The 19,613-nt window shown below is 45.7% G+C and overlaps 1 protein-coding gene across 1 annotated transcript in view; it reads right to left on the bottom strand.

The window, feature by feature from the left end:
• The window catches only part of fat2 (FAT atypical cadherin 2), a 58,717-nt gene that overhangs the window by 6,360 nt on the left and 32,744 nt on the right, over positions 1-19,613 (bottom strand). The window contains exons 16-24 of the mRNA XM_070836696.1: positions 17,451-17,662; positions 15,968-16,105; positions 15,746-15,889; positions 14,596-14,793; positions 13,474-14,074; positions 12,661-12,861; positions 11,512-11,669; positions 2,970-3,423; positions 2,267-2,420 (exon numbers count right to left, since the gene is read on the bottom strand). Of these exons, the coding sequence (XP_070692797.1) occupies positions 2,267-2,420; positions 2,970-3,423; positions 11,512-11,669; positions 12,661-12,861; positions 13,474-14,074; positions 14,596-14,793; positions 15,746-15,889; positions 15,968-16,105; positions 17,451-17,662 (2,260 nt within the window). The remainder of the gene's footprint in view (positions 1-2,266; positions 2,421-2,969; positions 3,424-11,511; positions 11,670-12,660; positions 12,862-13,473; positions 14,075-14,595; positions 14,794-15,745; positions 15,890-15,967; positions 16,106-17,450; positions 17,663-19,613) is intronic.

The following is a 19,613-nucleotide window of genomic DNA, read 5'->3' as shown; positions in this document are numbered from 1 at the left end:
GTTAACATGAACACCATTTAAAAGAATTTCAGCTTCTATCCACTGAAGAAGAAGTTGGAAGTTAACAAAAAGCTTGAGTGAAGATTATTTTGTTGACTTTAGACAGAGTATGAAAGAGTGTGCGACACCACTCAGGCTCTGATGCTGCAGTAAAGAGCAGCATGCAGGCTGCCTCTGGGCCGGGGCTAATGGTTCCATCTTATTGAGGAACTGAGAACTCCACCTGGGGCTCTGATTGCTGAATGCCACTGCTGCGATACTGACACAAGCTATTTCTTTTATTTTACATAAAAGCGACTGCATGGTATTCAGATTTCTCTGCTCATTTCCCAGGAGTTGCGTCCCGTAGCCGCATGGCGCTGAAAGCATGCTGCTACAGTTACAGAGCAAAATGCAGCATGCAGCGGTTTTCTCTGGGAGTTTGGTTTAGGAAAGACAAGCATTTTTTGATTATCTGAAGTCCTATGTTGTCCTGACATTATTTGGATGGATGACTGTTGTGCTGCTCACTGATTACACTGTGCCGCACATGTTAAGACAATTATCAGACTGCATGAAGAAACATGCACAGCATGATAAAACATCTATCTGTGTGCTTTACAATTCACACAGCGAACTCTCACGTCCTGGATTTACAATCCACCAGTGGTCATTTTTCTTTCACTGAGTTAATCAAAGCCCTACCTGGAGCACGGACACTGTTAATACCCGCGAGGAGCGCCGCTATTCCACAGGCAGCCTTAATGAAAGCTGGAATATGCAAATGCTGCTGTAATTTTGTTTGAACGTGACTGTTCTCTTTGTCAGCCACGGGTGTGAGTGGAATACAACAAGCTGCTCGTGGACCGATGAACAGACGTGTGTGTGTTTGATAAAGTGTGTGCTCAATTGCATATACATGCAAATTCAAGGACTTGGACGTTTTTTGGAATGCGAGCATGTGCTTCAGCACAAGTGATGTTGCATATAATGAGGGCTGTGTTCAGTTGGCCTTGTTGAGTCGTGATGAAACCTCAGTGTATCTCATTAGGATTTCTGTTTGACGCGAGCTACATTGACAGATAATTATCTCCTTCATTTATTAATTATTCAAAAATGTTTAAGGAAAATCCTGTTTATTGCAAATGATTGAATTTTCATTTTTGTAGCTCTAGCCTCAGTTATGATCAAATTTAAAATGTAATAACTCTAAGAAACTACTGAGCTCTCAGAAGAAGGAGAAACATCAGACTTTATCCACATTCACCTCTACTTTATTTGGTCTGTAAACTGATGATTGTGTATAATTTGACTAATAATTCTACCATTCTGCATTAGTTTTTCTGTCTGTGTTAGAGTCAGAGCCAGAACAAGTAGAATTACCGCCTGTGACTGTTCCCTGGCTGTTTCATGCTGCTCTTTAATATGACAGGTAGCTGCAGGGTGGAGTCCAAATCAGGGTAGTTAGAATCACCTGGTTCCAGTGCGCTCACACTATTAATTCCCACCTTTCTGACAGAGTTGCTCTCTCTCTCCCCCGCACGTTGTTATTTTGTCAAAACTGATTGACTTGACTTGCTCTTGCTGCGCTGTGTGTCTGTAAGTGTGTCAGTTCTGTGAAAGAGAGAATGGCGTGACGTTGCAGGGACGTCGGCCTTTGGCCTTTTGGGTAGAAAACGTAATTGCTTCATCATTTCATTGTGTTCGATGTTTGGGTGAAGCTTTGTCATGATCATTGTGTGAATCCTTGATTAATAACGTTTTAGTGAGGTCACAGAGACCTTTGACCGTCAAAATCTGATCAGGTCATCGTCAAGATACATTTGGACCAAATTAGAATGAATTCCCTTGTGGCGTTCCTGACATACCATGTTCCCAAAAGACAGACAGATAGAAGGGTGGACCAATAGGACAGCCTGAAAACACAAAGTCTCTGACCACGGCTGTCAGCAGCATTGACACATAAAAAACACAAATCGTAGTTTTTCCTTTGAGGAGAGTGGAAAAGTGATTCATGTGTAAACCAAGAAACAAGCTGATTTTTACACTGATGTTGTTGTGATGAGGAAATATTTGGATATTTACTTGATAAATGATTGAATGATTAATTAGTAATCAGACTATGGCTGATGGTTACTTTGCTGTCTGAACACTGAATATCTTCTGTTTTTTAAACCTAAGCAGAGTCTGGAAGAAGAAACATCCAACAGAGACGACGACATGTTAAAACAGGACATCCTAAAAAGCATCAGTGAGGAAAAATCCAGTGGATGACACGTGTGCTTACCGTGCTTCGTTGTTGTCCAGGGAGCAGTTGCACATGTACCCTTGAGCCTTGGGCACACACACCCTGCCGTGGGCACATGGCTGGGAGGCGCATGGGTTGTCGGCCAACTCGCAGCGGGCGCCGTGGAAGAGTCCCACACACCTGCAGCGAGGCCCTGATGAGCAAATCAAGCACACCCAGACGTCTGAGACAAGAGGATCTATGCCCCACCCCCGCACCAGGCAGTAAATAATCAAAGCAAAGGTGAAGCTAACATGTTCAGGTAACACCACAGTGGAGTTGATATTCAAACCTTCCACTTCGTTTATGTGCTTGTTTTTTTTCCTCCTTGCTAAAAAGTGAACATTGAGTCTGTTCTTAGGAACTGATCTCGAACATCAACAGTGAATATGAGGTTGCTCACAACCAAAGACCAGAGAGCCCAGCACTCAGAACCAGCTGATAGGAGGAAACAAACCCATCTACAGCCTCTGGAACGCCGACTAGACCAGAATGCAATGCAGCAAGGACATCAACCGGTGTCTGACAAAGGGATAGGATTCCTTGTTTTGTTACCCAATCTGAGAGGGAAGGTTCAGCTAAGTTCAGGCCACACTGACCCGGGTGGGTCCTGATGAAGCAGCTCACCTTCTTGACTTCAGACTCTTACTAAATGATGACTAGTATTTACAGGTTTGAACTGTTGAATCCTCAGCGCTCTCACCTCTGCCAGCATCCTCCTCACAGACACCTCCGTGCTCACAGGGGTTGCTGTCGCAGGCTCCTGCCCTGCTGCAGCACCGGTACTCCCCAAACACCCTCCTGCCGCCCAGGCCAGCCCATTCAGCTGCGCCTTCTGCTCTGATTGGCCCCCCGTCGAGCTCTAGGCCCTCCAGGCAGCCGGTGAAAGGACGAGAACGCTGGTGGACCTCTGCACCAGAGTCCTGAGGAAAGGTGGCAAAGAGCAAAGCACCATGGGAGCGCATCAGCCGGCAGGGCTCGGTCAGTGGGGTGAAGGCCGGGTGCTGCTGGTCCAAGGTCAGTCTGAGGGCAGCGGAATTGACCTCCAGCACGACGCTGTGCCAGCGGCCATCCGCCACTGAACCTGATGTGACCAGTAAGGAACCGGGGGAGGCGTTTCCACAGCGAAACCTGAACTGCAGCTCGCCATCGGTCAGCTGTGGAGGGACAGAGTCAATTAGCAACACGCTAATATTGCTCATAAACATGTTGATAATTCTCATTAGCATGTTAGTAATAAAGCTCTACTGGTAGAAGATAGGGACCATCACGTTTCATTGGTCCCGTTCAGTCTTTTGTCTCGTTCCATTTTGAATAAACCCAGTCAGGTAAATCCGCTTTGTCCAGCGTCTTGTTTTGTTGTGAATGTTGCTTGTTCTCAGGTCTAATATCTTATTGAGATCTTAATCTCAATGTAACAGCCTTTCTAAATAAGATTAAATAAACAAAACAAGCTGTGGCCCCTGTTGTTTTGCTGTTTTATCTGTTCACAGTGAAGTGGTCCATGTTCTGTCCATTCAGAAACGCTGCAGAGTTCCTGTTTCTTCACTAAAGAAGATAATAAAAGAAAAGAGACAAGCTCCCTGGTATAATTCCCAGACTTTGCGAAAACTTGAAAGGACATGGCGTGCCATCAAACTAGAAGAATCGGACAACAGTGTGAAAACCTATGGAAAGGCCCTCTGTGATGCCAGAGCCTCCTACTACTCCTCACTGATAGAAGAAAATAAAAACAACCCTAGATTTCTGTTCAGCACGTTAGCCAGGCTGACAAAGAGCCAGAACTCCACTGATCCTTGTGATCCTTTAGAGCTCAGTAGCAACGACTTCATGAGCTTCTTTAACGATAAAATTCTGACTATTAGAGACTAAATCCATCACCTCCTGCCCTCAACAGGCTCTGATCCAACCTCAGACTCAGGAATCATGGAAACAGCTGTTGGGCTTAATGTACATTTGGACTGTTTTTCTTCAATTGATCTTCCTGAATTGGTTTCAATAATCTCCTCATCCAGACCGTCAGCTGGTCTCCTAGACCCCATTCCCACTGGACTACTTAAGGAGATCCTGCCCTTAATGAACACGTCCTTACTGGATATGATCAATCAGTCTTTACTAACAGGCTATGTACCTCAGTCCTTTAAAGTAGCAGTAATTAAACCTCTCCTGAAAAAGCCTACTCTTGATTCAGGTGTATCAGCCAACTAGAGACCTTCATCCAACCTTCCCTTTCTCTCCAAGATCCTGGAGAAAGTAGTAACCAATCAGCTGTGTGACTTTCTAAACTCTAATAGTCTATTAGAGGATTTTCAGTCAGGTTTTAGAGCGAACCATAGCACAGAGACACAAGGTTCAGTGTTTGGACCGACATTATTTACCTCTGGGTAATATTATCAGGAAACACTCCATTACTTTCCACTGTTATGCAGATGATACACAATTATACTGATCAATAAAGCCAGATGAATCTGCCTTGAGGACATAAAGTCCTGGATGAGCAGCAACTTTCTGCTGCTAAACTCAGACTAAACTGAAGTTATTCTGCTCGGCCCCAAACACCTTAGAGACACCTTTTCTACCAACATAACTACTCTGGATGGCATCACTCTGGCCTCCAGCTCCACTGTGAGGAATCTGGGAGTCTTATTTGATCAGGATTTGTCCTTTAACTCCACATTAAACAGATTTCCAGCTCTGCCTTTTTCCATCTACTAATGTTGCTAAAATCAGGTCCATCCTGTCTGGAGGTGATGCAGAAACACTAGTCCACACATGAGTCACTTCCAGGTTGGATTATTTCTGTTCCTTATTATCAGGCTGCCCCAATAAGTCCTTAAAGACTCTCCAGCTGGTCCAGAACGCTGCTGCTCCTGTTCTGACCAGAACTAAGAGAAGAGACCATCTTTCTCCTGTACTGGCTTCTCTTCACTGGCTTCCAGTCAAATCTAGAACAGAGTTTAAAATCCTTCTCCTCACCTCCAAAGCTCTTAATGTTCAGGCTCCATCATCTCTTAAAGAGCTCATAGTACCGTACTACCCCACTAGAGCACTGTGCTCCCAGACTGCAGGTCTACTGGTGGTTCCTAAAGTCCTCTAAAGTAGTGATGGAGCCAGAGCTTTCAGCTATCAGGCTCCTCTCCTGTGGAACCTCCTTCCAGTCTGGGTTCGGAAATAGGCTATAGGCTTAGACTGACGGGGGACTCCCATGATGCACTGGGCTCCTCTCTCCTCCTCTTCCTCTTCATGTCCCTTTAATGTCTGTTACTAACTTGGTATCTTCCTCTGAGCCTTTCTGTGCTTTTCTCATCTCTCAGGTTCCTGTGGGTCCTGGTTCTCCTGCTGTGGTTCTCTGTTTCCTGTGGATCCTGGTCCTGGTTCTCCTGTTGTGGTTCTCTGGTTCCTGTGGATCTTGTTCCTGGTTCCTGTGGATCCTGGTCCTGGTTCTCCTGTTCTAATCTCTGATGCTGCTCTGTGTGGATTCTTGAATCCTTCATGTTGAATTCCTGAATCTTTGGGTCTCTCTCTAATTAAAGAGTTTGGTCTGAGCTGCTCTTTATGTAAAGCGTCTTGAGATAACGCTGTTGGTGCTATATAAATAAAGATCGATTGATTTTCTGGTTATGCGTCATGCTGTGCTGCTTGTTATATTGATTTCTTTGTTCAATTACAGTGACATTTGTAGGGTTTAATTTCAACATGGCTGTAATTATGTTGAAATGCAGCTGGAACAAAGTCCACATGTGCCGCCGTTTAAAGACGGTCGGTCGGTGTGGACAGATGAGAGCTGCTCTGAGAGATGCCATCTGAAGTTTAGCCTTTAACAAGTCGACCAGACAGACATCATAAACCTGTTGTGTGTGCACATGAACATGGCTGTTTCTGGTGTGATCCAGATTAAACATGTTTCCCCAGTAACACCACACCGTGCACACACACACACACACACACACACACATTTCTCCAGCCTCCTCAGTGGGAGCCTCTTAACGTTTCTGCACGCTCAGCGTTCCCTCAAACTAACGAACCAGCAGCTTTTTTTTAATCTATTCATGTGCTCTTTATGTAACAGAGGGCTCCTCGTATCTGCACTGTTAAACACACACTGGGAGTGTGGATTTTGCAAATTGCCAAGCATCGCCCAGCAGACACTGACAGCCATGATGCATTATTGATACGGATCTGCAGGCTCCTGCTTCTTTAATTGCAGCAGGACGATGAGCTTTTCTCTCTTTATGCTGCAGATGTACTTCTGTTTTGGAGTTTGGTTTTTTATATTTCACTTTTCACAGAGCAGCAACATTCTTCGCATGGATCAGACAGTGCCAGGGGACCCTGGGAGGGTCTCAGGGGGTCTCTGGCTTATCATGGGAGGATGCTGCAGCTCTGGCAGAAGAATAAGTGAAAACTTCAAGACATGGAGGCAACCTGTCACTTGTCTTTAACCTGTTGTACATTACATGTGTGACTTTCTGGACAGATTTCTGGTGATGGACAGTGGAGGACTTTCCAGCATCAGCACAGCAGAAGCAGAGTGGCCACAGTGTCACAGCCCATTTCCAGTAGGACTGAAGCTCCACAGCATCGGGGCTTCATGACTCCATAAACAAGCAAACCTGAGCTTTCTGCTGGGAGCTGTAACAGCAAAGCTCAGCTCCACTCACACATTTTGCCTGCATCTGAGGTGCACACAAACAAAGCTGTGATACTGATAGCATGCTGGAGGCAGCGTTGCTATCAGTGCGTACGGCCTCATGTCATGACGCTCTGTTGGATTCATAGAGGCTGAGAGTCTTTTTTCCAGTGGAGGGAGAACAATGGACACTTTAGACTCCTTCAACTTTTACAAGTCAGAAACTGACTTTAGTAACAGGAGGGAGAGGAAACTTCTAAACTACAGATTTCCACAATATTTGGACACACACATTTGCATTTGAAAGTATTTTTCAAAACTAAAACTTTCGTAATTATTTGGACTGATCATCTCCCTCCTGACTGTCACTCCCTATGTTCCTGTGCCCCCCCCCCCATTTCCACCTCTGATTTTTACCATGTTCATCGTTTACTTTTAAGGTGTTAACATCCTAACATTTGCTAATCAGCACCTAGTCCAGCTGAGGTTGATGGGAATTGTATTATTTCTGCAGGCATTTGGTCTTAAATGAAAGTGTTGGACATGTGAACCTGAGGATGGATTAGAAGTCAGAGGATCACAGAGTGATTACATTTCATTCTCACGGGAGCATGAATGTGTGAACCACAAGTCAGAGGATCACCAAAACCCTCTGGGAACCATGACTGTCTGAAATAGTTTTCATAACAATCCATCCTGTGGAGTGTTCTGTCATTATATAACATGATATGTAACATGATTTGATCTGGTAAGCAGGACGCCTTGTCCACCGAGTGAAAGGTCACATGTTTTATTCTCTCCAGAGAGTCACTGAGCTCCTTCCTCCTCTTAGAGGAGAAGATGAAAGCCTGAACTGACATGAAAGTCTATCAGTTTGTGTTCCTACAGAGAGCATGACTGATGAGTGTTGGTCCACTGATTCCACACCAGTCTACATCTACATCTCTGTTCCCCGTCGGCTCCACAAACTGCTCTGGTGTCAGACCTGAGCTGTCACTCCTCATCAGGGACGCCATTTTCCCTCGCTAACAAGTCACCTTTACTTCTCCTGCTCAGCTCGCCACGGTGTCTTTCATCCAGGCAGCCACAATTTCCATTTCAAAGGTGATGAATTAAAGTAAGATGTGTGCAGACAGAAAAGAGAATTAGCAGCAGCAAAAAGGTCTGCAGTTCCTCCATCTGTTTTTTAAGTCCTGGCCCTTGTTTGAGCATGCTGATGAGGTTTGGTGGTTTATCAGAAGCCACTGATGGCAACTCATATCCAGAGGGGAAAGAGGTTTCTCTGAAGTCATCACAAAAACCAGGCAAGGGACTTCTCAGATGACCATGTTCAGAAATTCCTTTTGAAGCCATTCCTGCTCACAATGAATCAGGCGGGGACCATTCCTGCATGTAGCAAGCCAAGCTCCAAAACCCAGGAGGAAGAACCTTGGGAAAGACTGAACGCTGCTTTTGAAGTTTTCTGAGAATCAAAATGATTGAATATTCTGCTGGAGTACACATGGATGTCACACAAATGAGAGGAGCCCACAGGGAGAGGTATCATGCTGCATATCAAGCCGTTTTTTTGTTATCTGTTTAGAGAATTATTCATGTCTCCCAAAGAATACAACAATTCATTATTCTCTTTCAGCGTGCCACTTTATACGGTACAGTCAACCATGTATTGTAGCACTCAGATGAATCTTCCTCTCCCTAGACGATTCCAATGAAGCGCGTCAATACATCTTGAGGACGGCCTGTTTTTCATTAGGGCTCGCTGGTTCCCTTGCTGTGAGTGTTTAGGGAAAAGGGCAACATGTGGCTCACGTGCTACGTTCAGCTCCAGCTTAAAGGGCACTGATGAGCTGATTACCCTGGAAAAACAGGGAATCATCAACCGATGAGTATCTCTGGCTTCATAATCCGATGTGGAACTTTTAATGTGCGCAGGGTTCACTGATATTCAATGAGGCATTAAGCACACATGAACTTACTGCCTACCAACCGGGCAGTGGGGTGGACGACGCCGTCATCCTCCTACACCGAGCCCTCTCTCATCTGGAGGAGTCTGGTAGCACAGTGAGGATCTTGTTCCTTGATTTCTCCAGTGCCTTCACAACGATACAGCCAGCACTTCTGGGGGACAAGCTGGAGAACAGCGGTGTGGGCCATCACCTCACATCCTGGATTCTGGACTACCTCAGGACATGGAACTGTGTGTCCAGCATGGTTGTCTGCAGTACAGCCCCCCAGCAGGGAACGGTCCTGGATCCGTTCCTCTTTACCCTCCACACTGCAGACACACCTGCCACCTGCAAAAGTTCTCCGATGATTCAGCCATCATTGGTCTCGTCACAGATGGAATACACTTCGCCGTATTGGGTTGAGATCCTGCAGTGCCCGCCAGGTCCCCCCTCTCTCTAAATCTACCATAAAATTGGACTGTTCATGTCTTTATAAGGGGATAAATAATAATGATTTCCCCCCCTCTGAGAGGTCATGAGCAGAAGCTTATGGTGCTTTTCCACTAGTACATACTCGGCTCGACTCGACACGGTTTGATTGGTTTTCCATTACAATTGAGTACCACCTCAACGTGGGTGGGCTCGTCATAGCAAGGTGGGCCGAAACTCCTCTGACGTCATTTATATGCGACACAATACACAACACACAACACAACTAAGAACTCGATGGACCACGTGTTGGTTTACGTGCAGCCATTTTCCACATTTCACTTTCTGCTAAATGATAAAAACGCCCGGTCGCTGTTTCCAGGGTTTTTAAAAATGGCAGGCTTGATTTTTGTGAACGAGTCGCTCTCATGACTCATCCAGTGACATCACTCCCTGGCCAATCAGTGGCCTGCAGTATGTTGACGTCAGATTTTCAGCTCGACTCAGCTCGCTTGGAACCCCGGCCAAGGAGGTACTAAAATAGTACCTGGTACCAGGTACCTGGTTGAACCAGAATCACAGCGGTGTTCTACTTTTCTGGGATCAGAAAAACTGATTAAAGTGTGTAACCAGCAGCTCTCACATATCACATATTTGATCAACTGTGACACCTGTGCTGATAACATGGCTGCTAGCACTAAGCAGCAAATAAAACACTGACATTTGAGAAGCCATCAGTCAGCTCGGTGGAAGGAGAACAAGCAGCAGTGTTTAGGAATCGGAGCAGGAAAGGCTTGGCCTGTTGTTCCCCAGTGAGAACAATGTAGATGAAATCAGCCGATCTCAGATTTGATCATTCTGATAGTAAATTAGTGTCTAACAACAACATTACATTACTAACAGCAGCTGGAAATTAGGAAGAGATTTCATCTCCCCATGGCAGCCAAATAAATCACCTGAAGGTCCAAATATTTACATTCCATTCTGTGAATGAAAACAATGATTTCCCTCCTGGTTATGTTGTAATTGAATTGCTGCGTATGTGTTTTACAGAGCTTTATGTAACCTTAACCCTAACAGTGACATCCAGACATGGATTCTCTTTGCTGCTGTGTCCTTGGCCCTGTTTGAAATGAATGCTGCTGAGAGGCCTCCAGAAACTCTTTGCTAAAGTGTGGATCAGCTGTTAGAAAACACAATTACATTTCAAATTCATGTTACACTCAGAGAACAAATGTGGAACACTTGGAAACGAGGGAGTTGACACACCAACTTGCCAACAATGTGATTGACTGAGAGAGGTTTCATTACGACTGTAGTGAGATACTTTCACCTTTACATGACAACCACACCCACAAGCTGGTCATCATTAAAGTCTATCAGTCTCACAGCAGTAACACTCCTGTACAGTACAAGCGCCTCCAAACAGCCTAACAGGGTCCCACTCTGAGTAGGTAGAAAGGTTAAAGGTAGATAGGCTTAAAAAGGTGACTTTTTCATGACTACAAAGCTGAATCTTCAGGACTAATTTTTCATCGATTCAATGGGCAGAAGGTGGAAAACATTAGAATGGGAGCTGAGGAGGAGACATGGGAACTAAAATTTGAGTGTAACCACAAGTGATCAGAATGCATGTGAGACTGGAAACAATCTGAAGAAGAAAATTACCAGCGCTATGAAAAAATACTGGTTTGGTAAATTTATCTAAATAGGTCCTGACTTTCCAGGACTGGCACCAAGAGTACACTGTTGGCCATAAAGTTGGAATAAAATGTTTTTTCACCTCTTCTCATGAAATGATTGTGACAATGTGATTTATTTTTGATAAATAAAGTTTATATCTTCTCAACTTTATTGATCAAACTCTTCCAAACAGATCACAGTGAAACTTAAACCACAATGAACCTGCAGACTGTGGATTCAGGCTTTAACAAAATTTGGGGTATTGAACAATTATTCCAACTTTATGGGCAACAGTGTTTATTAAATAAATAAAGATAAATAGATAATATAAATAAAGATTGATTGAAATTCCCAGACTTCCCCCGCCTGGAAAGACTTAATTCCAAGACTTTTCAGAAATTCCATGACTTAAGCGCAGCACATGTAGGTATTATCGGTACCCCAACGGACTGGTTTAGTTTCAGACTGAAGTGAGATCCAGTCTGTGCATCTGTTGGTATAAATCAGTGACTCAGGACAGAGGAGAACATCATAAAGGCAGCATCAGACTCAGATACCTGCAGAGTTCCCCAGTGGTTGGAGTTGTTGGTGGACATGAGGACACCCTGCTCCTGGAAAGTCTTGAACCTCAAAGACACTTTGAAGTCCTTGTTGTCCTCGTCCATCCCGTGAAGATACTTCAGGTAGGATTTGCCATCGAACCTCAGTGCTGACTCTGAAGCACAGAATCATAAAAACAACAGATCACATTTTACAGTAACTCTGTGAAAGGCAGACATGGATCTCCTTGTGTCGGTCTTATCAGCTGATTTGTTCATTTTAATCAAACTCTTCTTACACATTAAACTTTGTGTGTAAAGATAATCAGATACGATCGCCTCGGCTGGACAGCCAATACATCTGTAGCACGTCCTGTTCCTCAGAGGATGACCCACTGGTCATCAACAGAGTTCCAGCTCCTTACATCTGAACTGATGGTTTCTTTGTGTGGCAGTAAAATTAACGTTATTGCTCAGGCAGTACTGCTGACCTGATGTCAGCTGGGCTTTGAAAACTGTGATCTGTCCCTTGTTCCACAAAATGTATAGATAAAATGATGAATTATGATCGATTATATAAATATTAGCTGTTGGCTCTTTGTTCCCACATGTTTATCTCTACTGGAGTTTGGTGTGGGCATGAATGAATGAGCGTCTTGTTTGAGAAGTGAGGACCACTGAAGAGTTTATGCACTCCCCATGGATGATTAACAAACACTCAAATTTAATGACGAGATTCAAGACCTTTATTTGTCACATACACAGGAAAACCTTGTCATTGACTCCGTGGGATTAAACTGTTTAAAAAGTGTTTGTTTAAGGACATCTGCCACTTTCTTCATTTCCTTTATTTAACAGGCTGGCCTTCATCTAAAAACGTCATTATGTTACCAACAGTAACTGTGGTTACACATAATTCTCTTAATCATTCAACTTTTAGTCCACAAAGTGCCAGAAAACTGGTAAAAATGTAGTTTGGTACTGAAGACCTGGAGGCCTGTTTGTGAATCACCATGTTTGAGAAATTGGAATCCTCTCCTCACAAAACTAAAGAATGAAGAAGTGAGATCAGAGCGACTGACGGGGGTGGTGGGACAGTACAGCAGAGGAGAACAGGCTGTCGCTGATGTTTGACAGACAGACAGACAGACAGACAGACAGACGTACCGTTACAGGGACAGACACTCTCCCAGCGGTGCTGGGGGGTGATGTATCCGGCCCTGGCAGTGGTGAAGTGGCTCAGTCTGTCTCCGGTGAGGTGGACAGCGTTCCTGCAGCCTCGCGGAGGACAGCCGGGGCCCAGACAGCCGTTGTGTCTCACCCTGAGGATCCTGAGGCCCAGAGAGTCTTCTATGTCCGATATAATACCTACAGACAGAGATCAGCATCAGACCTGACCTAGCTAGTCAGGATTTGTTCCTGATATTCACTCTGGAGGTCAGCCTGCTTCATGTCTGCATCAACTACAGTGATTTTTCAGTAAAAGCTGGATAGAAGAACTGGATAAAAGATGAGTTTGGGGCTCAGTTAGTGAAGATCAGATTCAAACTACAACGTCACAGTTGGTTTCATGTCATTCCTAGATCCCCCCAGTCCACCTTGAGCACTAAAACCCATCAACACTGTGTCACTGAGTCTTTTAGTGCTGCACGATGCTCATTTCTTTGATATTATCCCAAGATGACTTTATACATTGCAGGAACATGGCGGCTGACAGGACACTTTGATGGAGGTGATGCAGGTGCTTCACAGTTAAACCTGTGCAGGCTGCATAGGAAGGTTTTTACTGTGAAGCAGCTGCTGACATGTGACATGCATGAACGGCACCATTTGGTTCATTTTGCAAACTCAAAAAGCCTCATGTATCACGTTCCCTCCACATTGAATGGCGCTAACACTCTCATTCTTTAGGTATTGCATCCTCATTGTATCTCAGCCCTCATTGTGACAGCCAATTGAAACGGCTCAGTATCTGATCACCTGCGAGTCTGTTGGTTGGTAGAGTCTGGATGGGTCCACTCTGAGGCTTCCAGACCAGGAGGGCCTCCAGGGCCTGGGAGTCAGGTAGCTGCTGCAGGCTGGCCAGGTGGAGCTCTTGTCTGGGTAACCCTAGAACTTGTCCCAGGCTGCGCTGGAGGCCTCTCCAGTGGTCACCCAGGAACTCCTCCGGTGACAGCCCCACCAGCTGCAGCGTCAGTCCGGAGTCCAGCGCTCTCTGGTCAGCTGCCCACACATGAACTCTGACCCCGGTCCAGACGCTGAACTTCCCGTCAGTCACACTGACGTTGAGGGAGTAGAAGCCCTCCTCCAGGTTCTCGTCCGCCCAGATTTTGCCATCAGCCAGGTCAACAGAGAACTTCCCCCGGTCTGGGTTTTCTGATACCAGCTTGAAGGTCAGGACGTCCTGCAGGTCCTGGTCTGAGGCGTGAAGCCTGCCGATGACCCGGTTGGCAAACAAGCCGCTGGAGGTGGTGATGAAGACCTCCAGAGGCACCACAGAGGGAGGATACTTACTCTGCTCTGTGATGTTGATGTTGACCACACAGATGGAGGAGAGGGGTGGGTGGCCGCTGTCTGTCACCTGATTGGTGAACACAACGCAAACATTAGACTGATGTCACATTCAGATCTTTCATAAGCTTATCTGTCCAAATGTCAAACCCTTCCTTCATGAGACAGTCAGCGGATGATCGATAAGGCAAAACCAAATTCTGCGACACACAGATCATGTCTTCCATCCACACATTGATGCTACATAAACAGTACGTAGGAAAATCACTGCTTGATTGAGCTGTAAACAAACAATCTGCGATCAGGTGGTTTATGATAAGGTGGTCTGTGATCAGGTGATCCGTGATCTGGTGGTTTATGATCAGGTGATCTGTGATCAAGTGGTTTATGATCATGTCATGTGGTCTGTGGGTCATGTGATCTGTGATCAGGTGGTTTATAATAAGGCAGTCTGTGATCTGGTGGTTTATGATCAAATGGTCTGTGATCAGGTAGTCTGTGATCAAATGGTCTGTGATCAGGTGGTTTATGATCAAATGGTCTGTTATCAGGTGATCTGTGATCGGATGGTTTATGATCAGGTGGTCTTACCTGTATCTTGAGCTGGTAGTGGGGTCTGAGCTTCTTCCTGAGCGGAGCGGAGAGTGACAGCAGGCCGCCCTGGTCGACATGGAAACGGCGGTCCTCGTTGCCGCTGACGATGTGGAAGGAGAAAGGGGGGCCGTTCCTGGGCGTGTCTCTGTCTGTCACCACCAGCTGGAGGACGCTGCTGCCGACGGACTCGCCCTCCTGCAGGACACCAGTATCATTTCTACGGTTTGATTTGAGCTCAAATCCCTCATGTTACTCAGAAACACCCTGAATATTTACTCCATCTGATGAAAATCAACATTAGAATGAAATGGAAAATATTAGATTAAGATTAACCAGGACTCAAACGCGATGTAAAATAAATTAGACTTCACTTGTTTGGAGGGAGCTGATCTTCTGTCCCACAGGGGCTGGAGTAAGGACAGATTAGATTAGATTAACCAGGACTAATAAACTAGCTGAGATGTAGGCAAACACAGCTTCATCAGATGTCTGTGGTCCAGTCCCACTGACAGGGCGGGTCAGGGCCAGGTGGATCACTTTGGGACCAGAGAGGACCACAGACCACTTGCCTGCCCCCCCACAGACCACCACTTCAGAGCTCCCAGTGAGGGCTGAGCTGTGACCCACTGGTTCAGTGAGTCGAGCAGTATGACACCTCCTGACGCTGAGCGACAAAGAGGAGGGGGCACATGTCAGACCTGGGGCGCGGTCTGGACCCCAGCAATCAATCAATCAGTCTTTATTTATCTAGTGCCAATTCATAACATCATTATCTCAGACTGTTTCCATAAAGAGCAGCTCAGAACAAACTCTTTCATTCAGAGACCAAAGATTGAGGAATTCAACAGGAAGGATTCAAGAATCCCCACAGAGCAGCATCGGATATTAGATTAGGCAGCAGTGGCAGGAAGAACTCCCCTTTAACGGGAAGAACTCCCCTTTAACGGTGGGCCAAACAATCCTACAGGTAGCTTGATGTGGACAAGGGAGCAACATTTGAGCAGGTGGACGTGCAGAGCTGAGCTCAGCCAGCAGTACCAGCTGAGGATGTGGTCAAACAGGCATGTCAGCATCAGCTACGTCCTCTCACAGGAAACACGGTTTAATGTGCGCCCTGATGTGAATGTGTGGTGCTAAGAGATCTTACCTGCAGCAGTAGACTGTGGTTGACCTGGGAGAAGACAGGGGGGTTGTCGTTTATGTCAGTGACAGTGATGGTGATGAGGACCGCCGAGGACAGAGGAGGATCACCTTCGTCTGCTGCCTGCACCGTCAGGGAGTAGTGAGGGATCTGGATGGGACACAGAGATTGAAGAGTACTTGTTCCCTGTTTGTTTGTATTGGTTGAAGCAGACAGAAACGTACTGACCTCTTCCCTGTCCAGTGCCGTGCGGACAGTGATTTCTCCACTACGGGGATGGATGGAGAACTGCTGCAGAGTGTCTCCGCTCACGATGGAGTAACGCAGCAGACTGTTGACGGGACCATCCTGATCGCTGGCCGTTACCTGCAGGTAAAGACCATGTCAGCCCACCTGAACAGATGATCTCCTGTCCTGAATCATACACACTGAATACAAGCCAGCAACTGGTGGAGCAACACCACCACCAGTGACCCTACAGGAGGGCCAGAGTCCTCTGATGCTGGGTAAAGGCCATCAGGAGGCTGGAGGTCTGCTCATTCACAGCTTTGAATGGACATCATTTAAATCCACACAAAGAGTCAAGGTTAGTGAAGCAGAACATGTTTGGTTGGTCCTACTTCATGGTTCTAGCTTGTTTTAGCCTGAAAACAGGATATTAGCTTCTTACCAACACCGTTGGTCCTCAGTCATCTCTGTCATCTTTCTTGAATCAGTTGAAATCCATAATAATCTGTTTTTGCTCACTAATGGACAGAGACCCATTGAGACGAACATGTTGTCCTCTTTATTTCAACAATGAGTCTACCGTTTTCACCCCCGCACCCACAGCTGTGTGAAGACTTGTCACAGAGTGGTGTATTGCCGTTAAACGGTGAAAACAGAGAGATGGTAGCAGGGCGGGAGAAGAAAAGTGCCCAATATGAAACCATATGATTAGAGACTCATCATCCAGTGTGCCGACCATCAGAGAGCCACTGAGCTGTGTTATTGCTGCGTTATCTCTGCTGCTGGCTGCTGACAGCTGACAGCCGACATGCTGCCAGATAACTGCGTCTGTGTGTGTGTGTGTGTTCTACACATGTACGTCAACGGCAGGCTGCCGTGTTGATATCATCAGTGCAGTGCTGAATTCTCTGTGTCTGTGTGTAATTGTTTTCTATTACCTGCCAGGTGGCAACATATTACTGACACGTGTGTTTGTGTGTGTGTGCGTTTATGAGTGTTTTTGTTCCTGTAATGTATGAATTTGCACCATATTCTGTGTGTGTGTATATGTGTGTCCTTGTGTATGATTACTGTGATGTGACCCTCACTCACTGTTTGGTTCCAGCTCTTTGTATCTATATGTGTGTAAATATCTATTTATATAAACCAGTCCGGTGTTTTGGAACATCAGAATTTCTTCCAGTTCTTCTTCTTCTGTCTTTTGTTATCACAGTTTTTGTTTAACAGATGGTTTGTGTGACCAGTGCATAGTACTATGCAAAGAACAAAGTCAGACCAGGATTTGAAAATGAAAGGATCTTGTAGTTAAAGGTGAGCAGCCTGCCACACAGAAAGCATTTTCATCAGTTTGTGACATACAGGAAGTAGACTGTACCACTAAATGTGTAAATGCATTCAGGCCAAACAGCATCTCTAAAAGCCCCCACATGTTCTGTGAGGAGGCCTCCTGTGTGACCCAGTGGGACTGAGCCTCAGATCTGACCTTCATCACCGGGCTTCCAGGCGTCAGATCCTCTGATATCTCTGTGAGGTAGTTGCCTCGGTCGAACGCTGGCGTGTTGTCGTTCACATCCGTCACGTTGATGATGACCGTGGTGATGTCGGTGAGGGATGACTTGCCACGACTTCCCTCTACAGACAGAAAGTGTTCACGGGAAACTTCAAAGTCCAGCGGTGCAACGAGGGTCAGAAGGCCTGCAGGAGCAGAGGATGAACACTGACTTATTCCTGGTGAGGATTGTGAGGAGACACCAAACAGATTAGACCCATTTGTACAAAAAAGGTAAAATCGACTTTGCGTGAAATGAGGTATGTTATTTCTGGAGGGGGAACACAGGAACCAAGCTCACTAACACAGCTACCCAGTTCACCTCATGAACACAATACTGTGAGCTTCACAAAACGTCTGAGCGTGAGGAAACAGGTAACAGGAAGCCTTAGGAAACATGACATCTGGGTCTGACCGTGTCCCGTCAGTTAGCTGCCTCCAGCCTTGGGTCCTCATCAGACCAGGAAGCCAAAGAGCAGCTGACATACTGTGAAATAGAGTAGAGCCACAATGGTGGATATCCTGTCCATATTAACAGCAGGGAACTCGGGATCCACATCACCACTGTGAGGTAGAAATGGAAGTATGGCCTGAAGGTGGTGCTACGACTGAGACTGAGACTGGGTCTGAGACTGAGACTGAGACTGAGACTGAGACTGAGACTGAGTCTGAGACTGAGACTGAGACTGAGACTCTCTCTTACAGCTGAAACAAACTTCAATAAGGTAAAACTTTCCCTCAAACAAGCCCAGACCTAAACGTAACTATAATTCATTTGAAAGCCTATCTGAGCTGTAGCCAAATTTAAGGAAGTGATTCCATCAGCATTGAAGCTAATACCATGTCTCCATACAATAGAAGACCCCCATGCTAATCTCAGCCCCTCCCAAATTGATAATCTGGTCAATAGTACTTCAGGCTCCCTACGAATGACACTCGACTTCATCACCCCTCTAAAAAAGAAGATAATTAAAGAAAACAGACAAGCTCCCTGGTAGAACTCCCAGACCTGCACACTCCACCCCACTACATCCACTCCAGCAAAATTTGCGAAAACTTGAAAGGACATGGCGTACCACCAAACTAGAAGAATCCGGCTTCATCTGGCAACAGTGTGAAAACCTATAGAAAGGCCCTCTGTGATGCCAAATCCACCTATTAGTGATGTGTCGGCTCTTTGAAGTGATATAAGTGATATAATAACTATTCTCATGTTTTTCAATGGCACCATATTGCTAATTATCAGTCACATTCCTGTTGTCAGTGTATAGTAGCTGTTTGTTTTGTCTCTCTCTCTGTCCAACCTCCACCCAACTTGGACCCTGACAGAAAGCCGCCCACCCTCTGAGCCCCCCCCTCTTGAATCCTTAATGTTGAACTCCTGAATCGTTGGGTCTCTCTCTTAATTAGAGTCTGAGACAATGCTGCTATGAACTGAACACCCTATCTCTCCAAGTCTTTCTATTAAACTGAGCCCTGTTTGTCTACTTTCACACACTGTGATCAGAGTGCTGAAGCCACTGGAGGCCGACGCTCCGCTGTGGAACAGCTGTGTTTGTGCTAATGTCTGATGTTTATTGTGGCAGTGACTTATTGCTGTTAAAAGCCTGTCTGTTGTGTCTTTAATCTAAAGGTTTGGTTTGTGTTCAGCAGAGCTCCTCTCTGCACAGCATCATGTGACTTATCACAGAGAAGAAACTGGGTGAAGGTAACCTGTCATTGTCAACATAGTGTCTCACTCTGTGCGCGCACACACACACACACACACACACACACACACACACACTGGATTGGATTGCTCACCCATGAATCTCAACAGTATTTATGAGGGCATCATATTTCTGAAGAATGTTGCTGTTGCAGTTACATGAACAAGATTTCTTCAGTCCAACTGAAATCACCTTCACCTCCACACAACATCAATTTCCGAGCTGCCACTACAACATAAAAACACTGAAGGTGCTGACTGTCCGCTCTGGACTCATTCATAGCTGCAGACATGACTCTGAGTTTAAACTGATGAAACAGGACTGAACAGAATTATGGACATCATGTTTCTGCCAGGAGGTCCTCCTAAATCCACAGACTGCTCCTTTA

This window comes from Pempheris klunzingeri, chromosome 9 (assembly GCF_042242105.1).
Source record: "Pempheris klunzingeri isolate RE-2024b chromosome 9, fPemKlu1.hap1, whole genome shotgun sequence".
NCBI lineage: Eukaryota > Metazoa > Chordata > Actinopteri > Acropomatiformes > Pempheridae > Pempheris > Pempheris klunzingeri.
Note: the sequence above shows the minus strand (reverse complement) of the source record. Positions and strands in the feature narration are given on the sequence as shown.